At 31.8% G+C, this 15,225-nt stretch overlaps 2 protein-coding genes across 2 annotated transcripts in view; both read right to left on the reverse strand.

Moving 5' to 3' along the window:
• LOC125195532 (protein FAR1-RELATED SEQUENCE 5-like) overlaps nt 1-10,238 on the reverse strand; it is an 18,527-nt gene extending 8,289 nt beyond the window's left edge. The window contains exons 1-3 of the mRNA XM_048093671.1: nt 9,921-10,238; nt 7,407-7,548; nt 7,203-7,259 (exon numbers count right to left, since the gene is read on the reverse strand). Of these exons, the coding sequence (XP_047949628.1) occupies nt 7,203-7,259; nt 7,407-7,548; nt 9,921-10,238 (517 nt within the window). The remainder of the gene's footprint in view (nt 1-7,202; nt 7,260-7,406; nt 7,549-9,920) is intronic.
• A 3,244-nt stretch (nt 10,239-13,482) lies between these two features.
• Nucleotides 13,483-15,225, reverse strand: part of LOC125195534 (receptor-like protein EIX1) — a 20,892-nt gene continuing 19,149 nt past the window's right edge. Inside the window, exons 2-4 of the mRNA XM_048093672.1 lie at nt 14,777-15,204; nt 13,890-14,692; nt 13,483-13,788 (exon numbers count right to left, since the gene is read on the reverse strand). Of these exons, the coding sequence (XP_047949629.1) occupies nt 13,899-14,692; nt 14,777-15,204 (1,222 nt within the window). The 3' untranslated portion in view covers nt 13,483-13,788; nt 13,890-13,898. The remainder of the gene's footprint in view (nt 13,789-13,889; nt 14,693-14,776; nt 15,205-15,225) is intronic.

The following is a 15,225-nucleotide window of genomic DNA, read 5'->3' on the forward strand; positions in this document are numbered from 1 at the left end:
CATTGTCGTTGTTACTAACATCCCCCAAAATGCATGGTCGTGGGCAATTTCTATTCAATAGTTTTGCTTGTTCCAAGAAAACCCCAAATATAAAGAGTTAGGCTTTAAATAAACTTTCCGAGAAACAACAACGAATCATGCTCTTTGACCAAAATGACCCCGCCTTCATTGTGGGCCGTTACAAACATCACAAAAGGCATGGTTGTAGGAAATTTTCCCAATTTCCCAATAGGTTTGCTTTTTGGGCCCAAGAAACCCCAAATATAAAGATTTAAAGAAAATGAACTCCGAAAAAAAAACCGTTTAAACTCTCTGAAGAAAAATAATTTTTTTCCATTGTCTTCGCTTAAACATCACAAAATGCATGGTGGTGGGCAATTTCTATTCAATGGGTTTTCCCGGTTGGCCAAGAAAACCCAATAAAAAGGGATTAAGCTTTAAATAAAGGGGCCGAAAAACAAGATTATCATGCCCCTATTGACCAAAATGATCCTTACAAAAAGGCCTTTACCATTTCCAAAAAAGGGCTGGTTGTGGGATTTCAATTCAAGGTTTGCTTGGGGGGCCAAGAAACCCAAATAAAAAGAGTTAAGCTTTAAATAAACGAAGCCAAAAAAACAACAAGGTTATAATCTTATTGACCAAAATGATCCTGTCTTCGTTTCTTTCGTTAAAAACATCACAAAAGGCATGGTTGTAGGAATTTCAATTCAATAGGTTTGCTTGTTGGAAAGTAAACTCAAATGTAAAGAGTTAAGCTTTAAATAAACGACCAAAAACAACAACGAATCATGCTTTGACCAAAATGATCCCTCTTCTTTTAAGGAATTGTTACAAACATCACAAAAGGCATGTTTGTGGGCAATTTCAATTCAATATGTTTGCTTGTTGGCCCGGAAACCCAAAATAAAGTTTTTAAGGTTTAAATAAACGTCTGAAAAAAAACCCCAACGATTAAAAAACCTCATTGACCAAAATGATCTTTTCTTCTTGCGTTCGTTACTAACATCACAAAATGCATGGTCGTGGGAAATTTTTCTATTCAATAGGTTTGCTTTTTGGGCCCAAGAAAACCCCAAATAAAAAGATTTAAAGCTTTAAATAAACGTCACGAGAATCAACAACGATTATCTCTCTTTTGCCCAAAAATGATCCGTCTTCATTGCCGGGGTTTAAAAACATCACAAAAGGCAGGGTTTGAGGGCAATTTCAATTCAATATGTTTCTTTTGGGCAAAGAAAACCCCAAATATAAAGAGTTAGGTTTTAAAAATGAATGGCATGAAAAACAACAACGATTATAAAAACCCCCAATAGCCCAAAAATGCCCTTTTTCTTTCAAAAAGATCCCAATTTTGTTGACCCCCGGATTACCTAAAAAAGAGTTCTTAATATTTAGCTCAAAAATCACTTCCTCAAACCCAAAAATCAAGAACCCGCTTTTGACCCAAATTTGGGGGACAAGATCCGTTTAAAGTTTTAAAAGGGCCAAGGGGATATATAAAAGGGCAAAAGTTCGCCATTAGGGAAAGGGACCCTGGTTTTTATTACATTTCACAAATCAAGGTTTAACATCTCAAGGTTAGGGGATTCTATTGACCGATCCACTTTGCCCCCTTTTCCCTTAATGAGTGTTTAGTTTTAAAAAAGGGCCGGAGGCTATGAGAACCCAAGTTCTTAAAATAAATTTCAAATTAGCAAAATAATTTTTAACTGACCTCAAATTTAAAAAAATTGTGTCCCGGGAAAAATTAAAAGGGTTTTTGGATTATAAATCCGAGACCCCAAAAAAAAAAAAATCAAAATATCTTGATATCATTCACCAAAGAAGAAAGAATTTTTTTAAAGTAAAAAGGGAAAAAAAGATTTAAAGAAGAAAATGGAGAAATCGATAAAGATATGAAGGGAAATTTTGCCAAGAGTTTTTTTGGAGAACAATTTGTCATCAACTGCTCGGGTTTCTCAAATAATATCTCAAATCTTTGGGGGTCTCAAATGGACGACCCCTTTTTAATGGCGATGAAAAAGTAGAAAATTTTAATTTTATTTTGGAAAGTTCTTCCCAAAACCAAATAAGAAGTTTTAAGATTTGTCTTATTATAGTTTTAATAAAAGAAATGTTGGAATCCGGCTTGGGAAGCTTGTAAAACGGTTAAACCCCAGTTTTTGGGGTTCCACGCCCAAAATGTTCCCCTGGACTTTTTTTAAAACTATCTTATCAAAAAAATTTTAAAACCTTTTATTTGAATATGGGGAAAAAAATCGAAATTTTTGCTTTAAAATCAAGATAAAGATAATAAAAAAAAATTGTCCCAAAAATAAAAATTTATGTCCCAAAAAGATTATTCAAATTGGGGTATACCAAAGAGAAAATTGAAAAATTTTTCGACATAGGGTTAATTTATTTAGGACTACTTTCTCCTTAAAACCCTGAAGAAAATAAAAAGTATTCTTCAAATTTGATAGTTTTCCCCCCCTCGATAGAATCGTTAAAAAAAACATAGAGAATGGGTCGGAAAACATTCATGTTGGTTAGCCAAAAAAGGGGTTAAACCTTTGGTTAATAGGGGTTTATTGCCCTTTTTATATTTAAATTTTTTTGAATAAAAAATTGAAAAAAGGGATGAAACCTCTCTTCTAGCCAAGGGTTTTAAAAACCAAATATATGCAACCCCCCCAATTTATTTCAATTGTTCTCCAAACTTTTTAAAGACTATCCCACCCTTTTTGATTTGGAACCTTTTGTTTTTGATGTTCAAAACCGGAGACAAATTCCCGTTTGAAAAAATTTCCTTTTTCATGTTGAATATATCTTAGACTCATGTCTTCCCTTTAAATCCAAAATTTTAAAAAACCCCTTTTTTCAAAAAGGGGAAACTATCCCCCTTTTACAAGTGATCTGGAAACGATCCCTTTTTTACCCCAAAAGGCTTAAAAGTAATAAGACCAAAACCCTTCATAATGGCCGGAATTTTGCCCTTTTTTATTCCCCCCATTTTAAATTTTCTCAAAATGAAAATCCCAAGCAAAGATCCAAGGGATTTTAAATTCTGCATGAAACATGACGAACTTTTGATAATTTTTTAGGGTAGAAAGTTCTGCAAATACGTTAAAACCATTTTGGATTTGAGAAGGCAGAATTTGAACTGAAGATCCAAACTTTCTCCACCAATCAAGAAACCATATTGGAAGAGATTTGTCAGAATTTTGATGAAAGGAAAAGAACCATGAGTGGTTGAAGGGTCTTAAGAAGAAAGCACGAAACCATGCATTCTTGTAATCAATGTAGTGATACCCATGGGCTGGATGATTGACCGAAAACATTTTGAACTCACTAAGTCCTCCAAAAGTGGTAGGAGTATAAATTCTTTTGATAAGGCATTTTGAAAATTCTACCTCTTTGGACTTATTGAAATTGTGAGTTATTTCAACCGAATTCGAGTCTACAAGAATAAACTCATAATACTTTTGGTCTTTTAAGGGATCATCAGACTCCCAAAATTGAGAAGGATTTGGAAAACGGTTTCTAATATAATCATTTTGAGATATGTTGGCTGGGAAATCAGCAAAAGTGGTCATCCCACAGTCTTCATGCCAATCTTTGACAACATATTTATGAATTTCGGGGGTGTTTGGGATTTGAATATTAGTTGGCTTTGGGAGATTTGAGACCAGGACAGTATTATATGGAATTTCAGGCTGGTGTTGAAGAGGAGAGAATCTGTTTGGTATTCTTTGAATGGATTTTTGAGGAGTAAGTGGGTGTGAAGCCGAGACAATGGCTTTTGATGAGTCTTTTGGAGTTTGAACTTCATAGTCTTTGGCACTCTGTATTCTTTTCTTTTCTGGATTCATGACTGTTTCCTTGCAAGAATTCTCTGGTTAGAAAATCAGGTAATGAATTATTTTCTCCTTTGATAAATTCAATTTCAAAGTAAAAAACTGATAAAATTGCTTGCCATCTAGCAAAAATCTGTTTTGAAACAATATTTTGAACATCTTTGACAAGGACTTCTTTTGCAGATTTGCAATCTATTCTAAGGAGAAATTTTTTATTATATAAGTCATCTTGGAATTTTGAAATGCATAAAACAATGGCTAAAATTTCTTTCTTGATGACCGAATAGTTCATCTGTGCATTATTCCAAATTCCTGAGTGGAATCTTATCAATTGTTCTTTTGCATTGATTTCTATTTTTTGTTTTAAGATTCCTCCATAACCTATATTAGAGGCGTCTGTTTCAATAATCATGAAAGCCTTAGGATCTGGGATTCCTAAGAATGGTTAAGACTTTACTTGTTCTTTAATGATTCTGACTACTTTAGTATGTTCATCAGACCAATTTACAGGGTTTTTCTCCAGTCTTTGATAAAGGATTTTACAGGTTTCTCTAAGATTTGGATAAAAATCGGAAATATAATTTAAACATCCTAAAAACCTTTGTAATTGGTTTTTATCTTTGATCTCATCAGGAAATTTCTCTGTGAAAGATAAAGATCTGCTAATAGGTTTAAATGTCCCTTTGGTAATGTCATGACCTAGAAATCTAATGCTGGTTTGGAAGAGTTTCATTTTTGGAGTAGAGATAACTAATCCATTTTTCTCGATGGCCTTCATGAAAATTTCAAGGTGTTTAACATGTTGGTCAATATCTTGAGAAAAGATTAAAACATCATCAATGTAGACAATACTAAAATGACTATAGGGATTCATAATGTCATTCATTATTCTTTGAAATTCCGAGGGAGCATTTTTCAATCCAAAAGGCATTACATTCCATTCGTAATGTCCAAAGGGTACAGTAAAAGCTGTTTTATATCTATCTTTCTCAGCAACTTGAATTTGCCAAAATCCCGATTTAAGATCAAATTTGGAGAAAAGCTTAGCATTATATAATCTATTTATCAAATCTCTTTTATTAGGAATAGGATATCTAATCCATTGTAAAACTTTATTCAAAGGTTTATAATTTATTACTAGTCTAGGAGTTCCTCTTTCTAGTTCAGCTTGTTTCATGACATAAAAGGCAGAACAGCTCCAAGGAGATTTGGAAGGTCTTATTAATTTTTTATTTATTAATTCATTGATTTCCTTTTTACAGGTCTCCATAAGCTCTTGATTCATTTGAATAGGCCTTGATTTTGTAGGAATATCTTTCTCATTAAAGTCTTTCTCATATGGTAATTCAATTATGTGTTGTTTCCTATCCCAAAAAGCATTAGGAACTTCGTTGCAGACTTTATTGATAAATTTGTTGTCTATTTCTTTGATTTTATTAATATATTTAGAAGTTTTTAATTGATCTTCGATTCTTTGAAAAGGCAATTCTTCTTTTAATAGATTAATTTGTTTTTTCTTATGGCTTATGCTATTTATTTGTTTAAATATGGAACTACTTTGAAGGTTTAATATTTCTTGCTTTTTAATGGGTGAGAGGAACTTAAAGCTTATTTCTCTTCCTTGAATCTTGGTTTTGATGCCTATGTCATTAACATAGAACGGGTATATTTGAGTTAAAAAGGGTGTTCCTAAAATCATGTTATAAGAGACATCACTAACAATAGTGAAAATGTTTTTGAAACAATAACCATTATTACAAATATGAGCTCTAGAAAGTTTATATTTTATCGTTAAAGGATTATTGTTTGCCGTAAAAAGCTTTTCTTTTGTTTTATCGCAGAATTTTGTCGGAACAATTCCTTCTCTAATAATATTATGATCTGCTCCTGAATCAACCAAAGCCATTATACTAGTTTTGAAATTATCGACAACTAGGGTGACATTCACATGCCATTTTTGATAATTAATTTTTTGAATTACTCTTATGGAATTGGATTTTGTATCTTCTTTCTCATTATTCCAATCATGAACCTTCTCATTATTTTCAATAATTTCTATTCTTGATTCGAGTTCAAAGTCTTTTTCTTTTAATTCATGAAACTCTTTATTAATTTGCCTTTTAAGAGTATTAATTTCATTTTGAAGATCTCTAGCAGTTATTTGTTTGGAAAAACTTTGGTATGGATATCATTCCCAAATTTTATTTAAACTAAACTGTTCATTGATTTTGACTTTCTTAGAAGACGATGGTTCTTCTAATATTAAATCTTTAAGTTTGTTAAGGTAATCTTCTTTTAAATTGTTATCAGGAATTTCTTGGATAAGATCAAAGATGACTTCCTTTTCTTCTTTGGAGATAACATTAATACAGCTTTTACAAATATCCTTTCCTTGCTCATTGCTAGTATGATAACTTTCTTCGCTAGAGGAGCTTTGAATTTCTTCAATGTCAGAATTAGATTCGGTATCAGAATAAGAGTCTTCTTCATTTTCCTTTAAAAGGCTATTAATTTGTTTACTTATTAATTTAATATTTCTCTTTTTCTTCTTCCAGCATTGATTTTCAGTATGTCCAGTTTTCTTGCAAAACCAGCACTTTATTTCAATATTATCTTTTTCTGGTTTATAATCTTTCTTAGGCCTTGGTCTTCTATGCTTATTCCTATACGGTTTACTATAAAAGGGTTTTTGTATAGTTTTCTTAAAAGATTTTCTCTTATTCTTAGAGGACGGGGCTTCTAATTTTTCTATTCCAAACATCTCACAAAAGCATCCTAATTCATTCTTGGCTTTCTGCTTATCTTTTCTATATTTATTTTGAATTTTTATTTCCATGCATAAGGATAAACCTTCTTTTTTGATGAAGGCAAATAATTGCCCAAAAGTAATTTCTTCAAAGGGGATATTTTCGGTTCCTATATCATCCTTTATTTTTTGGATTATTCTTTCGCCAAATAATTTTGGTAATCCTGCAATAAATCTTTCTTTCCAAAAGGCTTGATTACAATCATTTCTTTTGAGAACCTGGGTTATGAAAACGTCTTTATACCATCTATAATCAGATAAAGTAGGACATTTTAAATTTGTCAGAACAATAGAGGAGCTATTAAATTCTTCCCTAGGATTTCCTATAAAATACATTGATATCGTTACAACTAGGTAATCACAGGCATCATTTGTTTCTTTAATTTCCCCATCTTGATCTTCTGTATTAATGACATGGTTTAAAATTTTTTCTTTGCTTTCGAAATTCAGAGCATTATCCCACCAATTTTTTAATTGGCCGGTGAATCCATTAACGAGGAGAACACAAGCTTCCTTTTCAGATATTCCGTTATATCTATATGCTATTTTGGCCATACCCATTTCTTGCAGAGTATTAAGAATCTCATATTCAGATTTTCCATCAATATTCCACTCTGTTATAGAATTTCCATCATAGCTAGATTTATGGAATTGTCCTCTTTCTTCATATTGCAAATCTGCAGGTGAGGGTTTACTATAATAATTTTTATTATTATTAAATTTTCTCCCTTTAAATATTCTATTAATTTTATAAGGATAACTTTGTTCTTCATCCTTGAAAATTTCGTCAAGTTGGTCTAAGACATTGTCTTCTTCAGAAGAAGAACAACTGGTCTGACTATTATGTGATTCCCTGATAACATTTGCATTAGAAGAACTTGGTCCTCCAAGCTTATCGGATATCTTTGATAAAAGTTTTTCCGTCTTTGAGTTAAAGGTAACGCTATTGCTTTTCAAGATATCATTACTTTTGAAAATTTTAGGGTCTATGTGTATTTTTTTTGCTTCTATTTTTTGAAATATAATTTCTGTTTGTTCTTCTACTTTTTGGAATACAATTTCTATTTATTCTCTTTTACACCACTAATAATGCTAATTTTAATTCTTTATCAATTCGTAATTATTTTCTTCTATCATTATAATCGTAATAAAAAATTAAAATTGAAAATATAAATAATCGAGCTTTCGACATCATGAGCATCAAAAAAATTCTATAATTATTAACAGTAATTTGGCCCCAAACGGAAAACTTCTAGCTTCGCCACAATCACTAGTCTTGTGTCAATCGTGATGTATTTTCCATGTGAAATTAATGGTTATAGTGTTGTATAATATTTACTTTAAGCCTTTCCCATTAATATATGTAATATGTCACGTGTCTATAATAACTTATCTTATTATCTAGAAAGCAAATTTAAACACGCAAACTATTTCATGTTATGTTAGTAATATGCATTAACCCTACAAAGATCTGGTCATCGATGCGATACCCACATTTTGCTACCTCGAAGAATATATTTTCATATTAAGTAAAGATATCGAATCATCATTTGGCTAGATACTAAAGAAATAATACCGGTGGCATTTATGTATACCAAAAAAAAGTTTGTATAAAGATTTCGGTACAGGTAATGTGCTAGCATAAATTCAGCCAAAATATTTAAATTGTTAATCTAGGCCCAACAAAAGTTTATTTAGTAGTAATTGGTTTTGATAAAATAAATGCTTTCTTAAATGATTTATGTATGAATAGCAAAATTAATATACTAGTAATTGATAAAAAAAAAATAGTCATCCAATAGGCACTGATATTCTAAAAAGAGGCGTTTATTGATAATAGAAACGAAAGCTCATAATATTTATCTGGGCTTACAAATGGGCCTAGTATTGGGCCTCAATTGTAGAAATGGACTTTCCAAAAAAAATATGTCACGTACCATAGTTCAATTTAGATTATCATCAACGTGCCACTTTCAATTTTTCATATGATCATTTGATAATTTTAGTTTTCGAATTATTTTAGTTGTCAAATTTTTATTGATTGAAAACAATGTCGTATCAATTAAGTTGGGGACTAATTTAATAGTGGTTGTTGTATATATATTCTAGCTTCGCTTTCTAGTCGTTTGTCTTGGCTGTGGTATTGGCATTTTAAAGGTATATCTATTTTCGGAAGTACTTGGAATATCCGAGCAAGAAGCCCTATGTTCATAGTATTGGTAACTTCTATTATTTCTAAAATTCATGAAGGAGTTTGTCCTATCAAATTTAATAGTGATTGTTCCATCTGGTTCTTCAACAATTTGTGAAGGTTCTCTTCTTTCAATGTTTCTAGAAATCTGAGGTTCCTTAATTATGAATTGGTCTGGAATAGTCATCTCATTCCATTTAAGTCTTTTAGGGGTACAAGTAGTAGACTGCTCAGCATCTACCTGTAGAAGGATTGTTTCTCCTTTTGAGAAAGGGTTTCTACTAAATTTTGGGTTTAAATGTGAAGACATGAGTCTAAGATATATTCTAAACATAACTGCAAAATTTTTGCAAACGTGGAATTCATCTCCCTGGATTTGAACATCTAAAACTAAAGATTCTAGTATCATTGGGTCAGTAAGGTCAACAGAAAAGTTTGGAGAGCAATTAAAATAGATTGGTCCGTTGCATATATTGGTTTGAACCATATCTAGGAGAGAGGTTTCATATCTTTTCAATCTTTTATCTCTCAAAGCTAAATATATAGGTGTGTCGACTCCTATATGAACTAAAGGTTTGACAGCTATTTGTGCTAAACCAACATGTGCGTATCTATAACCATTCTCTTTATATTTTTTGACCGATTCTATATTGAGAAGGGGGAAACTATCAGACTCATGAAGAATACTTCTAGTTTCTTCATGGGTTCTAATGGAGAAGGCAGTCTTAAAATCGATTATTCAAATTGGAGTATACCCAAAGAGAAAATTGAAAAACCTAAACCCTAACATTTGCATTATGAAGAGAGAATAAAGCAAGAGATAGTAAAGAAAGTGAAAAGAAATGTGTTGACTTTTACTAAAAGGGGAAATGATGCTACTACTATGGAACGTACCAAAATAGCAAAATAACTCTAGTACTATGGAACAGATGGAGTGTTTTAGAAAGTGGACCTCATAATCCATTAACTCTATTTCCACTACTTTTTCTCTTAATTTATCAATTCTTCTCTCGTATTTTACTAATTATGCATTAAAACCCGTGCAAATTCAAAACTTTCTATTTTTCAAAGACGGAGGTAGTACCTTTTTTTCTATATAATCAGCCAAGAACCTCGCTTGAGCTCGTTGGTAAGGATCACAAGGCAGCAGCGTCGGAGATTTGTCCTTCCACACCTCGTCGATATATTCGACAATTATAAACGATCCACAAACGGGTTTGCCGTTGTGGATCAAAACGGGGATCTGCTTGTAAACGGGGTTGGACTCGAGAAGAAGCTGGCTTTTATTTTGCAAGTCCTCCTCTCTGTGCTCGTAATCTATGCCCTTCACTGCTAATGCAACTCTCAGCCTCATTCCGAACATGCTCGGATGATAATCCAGCAGAATCACCTTGTCTTCCATGTTCAAAATTAAGATAAAATTGATAAAATAAGAGATAGAGGGAGAATAGTAGTTAAAATAGTATTAGTGGATAGTGAGACCTACCTTATTAAATTAATATAACTTTCTAAAATTGGAATGCACATTTTTTTGTGGGACGGATGAAAATAAAAAGTATAAATATTTTTATAGGACGTATGGAAAAATATAGTACTATATAATTCATCTATTATAAGTATTCTACAATAGTAAAGACATCTCATTTGGATATGAAGATTAAGATATAACTCCTCTATTATAAGAGTATCCACAATGGCGGCTAACGCATCGGCTAGCCGATTCGCGTCGCTAGCCGGTCGGCTAGCTGAACCATTGGGATCGGCCAGCAGCAAATCGGCGTAGAAACCGGCGAGCGCACGCCGATTTCCAGGCGCTGGCCGATGCGCTCGCTGGCATCTTGGGAGAGTATATAGCTTAGTTTGATCCCATTATGTAATCCAGAATGAGAAGAAAGAATAGTTCTTGATTCCGCTGCAAAAGTATCAATTCATAATTTTTGATAATTATCACCGCTTTTTCAAAAAAAAAAAAAGACTAATTCATGATATGAGAACGTAGAAATTGGGTTGAAATAATGCTCCAAAGAAAGACTAACCGCTAAAATTGAAGTTGTATTATTTTGTTCTTTGATTAAATAATTATCGAGTATCAGTAATTTAAAAGTTTATTTAGGATTGTATCTATCCCGACCTTTGGTGGTTTAGTCAATTTCATCTTTAATATTTAATCGTTGTTTCAATGTTATCCCATTTAATCGAGTATTTGTTAATGAATAATGAGACTTTTGAAATTAAGGGTCCTATTATAATGCTTATAGCACCCTAATTCAAAATCAAGACTAAATTTTCACCTCTAAATTTTAAAATGAGTGGATGAGATTAAAGCTCACAAAATCTCAATAAATAATAGACAAAATATCAACAAAATGGTAATATCGTCATTATGTTATCATATGATAATTTTCGTGAGAGTTTTTTTATATCAACATTGTGTATTACAAATATCAACAATATGACATTAGAATATCAACACAAGGACAAGACAATATCAACACATTTTTATTGAGATTGGACATGCATAATATTGAGATTTTGCCTACAATATATTGAGATTTTTTGTTGCATTTGTTGAAAATAAATTTGTTTATCAACATGTACGAAAATTGAAATATAATTTATCAAATTTCATCACCCGAACATCGTCGGAACATATGCAATTGAGATCTCGTTGGAACCCTTATTAAATTATCTTTAATTTGATATATTTTTGCGAAAAAATCATTTAAATTGAGAGAGTTACGTAAATTTAAAGATTTGAGATGATGAGGAGAGAGAAAGTAGTTAGTTATAATTACTACATATAAGATTTGACATTAATACCCTTTTAATTTAATTAATAATTATTTAAATTTAAAATATATTACACTTGCCATTATATTAACCACAAGATCTTCTAATCTAATGGTTGAAAATTGGTCTCAATTTGGGATTGATAATTAGTTAGCAATTGATTACCTCCCTATAAATTAATACTATTATTTTCATTTTGTTGATTATAATACTCCTTATATCTTGTTATTAACAATATTAATTTTATGAACGTTGCTATCTATTGGGGAAATTGCTATCATAACAATAAATATAATAAATAACAAATTCGAAAACATTAGGTAATATAAACGTTCAGCTCCTCTGAAATTAACATGAAATGAACACTTGCAACGATTTGATCCATTTAATTTAAATAAAAAGATTTGTTTTAAAGGTATATAAAATCACCAAAAAATCAAAAGCAACACCCGTTAAAGTGTGAAAGAGAAAGCAATTGAAAAAGTGAGTCAAGTTTTAAGAATTAAAAGTCATTTTTCCAATATATCTCAATTATGGTTTCATAAAAAAGACTTCGCTAATAATTGATGAGAGAAATTCTTCAATTAATTCAATTATAGACCAAAAATTCATTGTTGAGTTAGACTGATTCAACCTACACACTATAGTCTATATATATAAGGTTAATTTATGGTTTCCTGGAAATTACTTCATCACTAAATCAAGAGATGAACTCTTCAATAATTGCAAATACAGTACAACATAAAATATGGAGTATGCCAATGAAAAAAAAAATAGCAAACCACTAATTTTTTTAAATTGAAAAAATTGTATACTCTAATTTTGGATTAATTAATTATAACAACGTACTATGTTAAAAGATGACCAAACACAATTTAATTAGTTCAAAGTTTCTCCTTCAAGTCCAACCAATTATTTAGAGTGTGAGTCACCCAACTTGTGGTGTGTGTGTGAATTACAATTAAAGAGTAATTCAAAAATTGAAAATAACATAATCCTGAATCGGATTAGTAAACTCAAACTGAAGAAAAAAAAAAAGGATATATATATAAAATATAAAGTGGCTAAACTAATTTATGGTTAATGGGCACGTTTATATGTTGAAAGCCCATATATATTTCCTAGGCCCAATATTTGGCCCATCGTAAGCCCAGATAAATTTTACTCCGTACCAGCCTCGGTCTGTTTATACCAGGCCTTTGTTTTACGAATATCATTTTGGGAAACAATTTTTTTTAAAAAAACTAATATTGATTTTACTATTTCGTTGACCTATAATCACAATTTGGATAATTTTCCTCAGAGATAAAATTCTTTATATTAACAAATTCAAAAAGTAGAATAAGCCATCCGAGTTCGATAAATTCCTCACTTTTCTTGTGTTTTACATTTGATGTCATGCAAAAGTTTATGAATTATGATTGATTTATTGTTTTAGCTGATTCTTTATTGGGAAATTTTGTGAATTTGTTGTTTGAGATGATAGAATATAATCTTTTTAATTGGAGATTGGTTGTTAGACAAGATATAGGATAAGCCAAGATAGACTTTATCTTAGATTAAATATGAATAAGGTGATATGATCATATGGATGATGACAAGTCCAACCAATTATTTAGAGTTTGAGTGAACCAATTATTTAGACACAATGAGATACATTGTCAGGGTCCATGTTTTTTGGAGAAAAATAATCGAACAAGATATAAGAATAAACATGGTCTCTAGTCATGCGCAATAGCGTGAACCGAATGAGTCCTTATTTTATTTGGTAATTAGCTAATTTTAAACGTAATCTAGGGAGTGCCCTTGTTGATAACTTGGAGTCATTAATTTATGGTTAGCTGCATTAAGTGTATATTTTACCAATACCTTTTTGAATTGACTTTATTTCATTATATTTGCTTAGTATACCCAAATGACAAACGTAACACTCATTTTATAAGAACCACATACAACTATGAAAATAAAGTGAAAGTACAAAAACACAAACATCCATTCTGAAAATAAAAGACAGACATCAACATAAAGTTTAGAAGGTAAAAAACAAACATAATGTTTACAAATGAAGATAAAAAGACTGAATACAAATTACAATAACTTGGAAACATCACCAGCATAATTTGGTTCACCTTGATGGAATGCTAAAGCACGTTGTTTCACCGCTGAAAAAATTGGGAATGTTACAATTCCAGAAAATGAAATATTGACATTAATATTTGAAAAGTGATGTGAATATAACAAATCCGAGTAAATGTTAATATACCTGTGTAATTCAGCTCTGTCTCCATTTGGATACAAACACCGCAATCCTGACATACAACCAATCTCTAGTATCATCGAACATGTTGAAGAATGCGATTCTCCATGGTTTCTTCATTATGAACGAACCAATAACTCCCCAAAATCCGAAGATAAAACCAAAGCCCATTGATATGCCAACTTCTTGCATAAATGAGAAGATGCTTCCATCTTTCTCTTTCATGTTTTCCTCTGAATTAGTGGTGGGTGGCCTCAAGATATCTCCCGGGCACTTCGGCAGAGGGTCGCCACATAGTCCATCGTTTCCGGCATAAGCGGATACATTGAAGCTCTGCAGTTGAGTACTTGTTGGAATTTTTCCAGACAAATCGTTGTTCGACAAATCAAGAAAACCAAGAGTGTGTATTTCTGCCAAACTTGTAGGTATTTGGCCAGAGAGTTGGTTACGAGATAGATCAAGAGAATCTAGCACCTCCAATTCACCAATATCTAGAATTATATTTCCTGTCAAACTATTTCTTGATAGATTCAAGGATCTTAACCCCCTCATAGTGGAAAATGATTTAGGAATGTTTCCGCTCAATCTATTGCTTGAAAAATCAATGAGTTTAAGAAGCCTGATATTTTTCCAATACTCATATTCCTTTCCTTTCCATTGAAATGAGGAATAGCCATAGCGCTCAATACGTGGTACAGGACCGGCGGGGAGATACTTGTAAATTAATGTTGGACGGAAAATGAATTCATTTTCAAGTGCACTTAAGGGCTCATTCTCACCGGACAAGACAGTAAAATTGTTGAAGCAATCAGGAATTATCCAAGATAGATTGTTTATAGACAAATCCAGAATTTGAATATTAGTAAGATTGCATATCTCGGAAGGAATACTACCATGCAATTTATTTCCACGAAGGTTTAGAAAGAGCATTCCATTCAGCTGGCCAATCCAAGTGGGGATCTCTCCTGTTAACTTATTCCCTTCAACATCAATGAATCTCAATCTTTGGCAATGTCTCAAACTGTTAGGCAATTCACCGGATAAATTATTACTATGCATTCGTAGTATAGTGAGACGATATATATCTCCCAAAGAGAGAGGAATATCACCCGAAAAGTTGTTGTTAGCCAAATTAAGGGTCTCCAAGTTGGGCATATTCTCCCAGCAGTTGGGAACCTCCCCTTCCAACTGATTATTGGAGAGGTCAAGGTAGTTAAGATTCTCTTGGAGAGTTTTGCAAATAGATGAAATTGAACCAGAGAACATATTTCCACTCAATAAAACAACATAAGCATAGGCAGGAAATGATGGTATATGACCCGAGAATTGATTGAAACATCCA

The sequence above is a fragment of the Salvia hispanica genome, chromosome 6 (assembly GCF_023119035.1).
Source record: "Salvia hispanica cultivar TCC Black 2014 chromosome 6, UniMelb_Shisp_WGS_1.0, whole genome shotgun sequence".
In the NCBI taxonomy this organism is placed as follows: Eukaryota; Viridiplantae; Streptophyta; class Magnoliopsida; order Lamiales; family Lamiaceae; genus Salvia; species Salvia hispanica.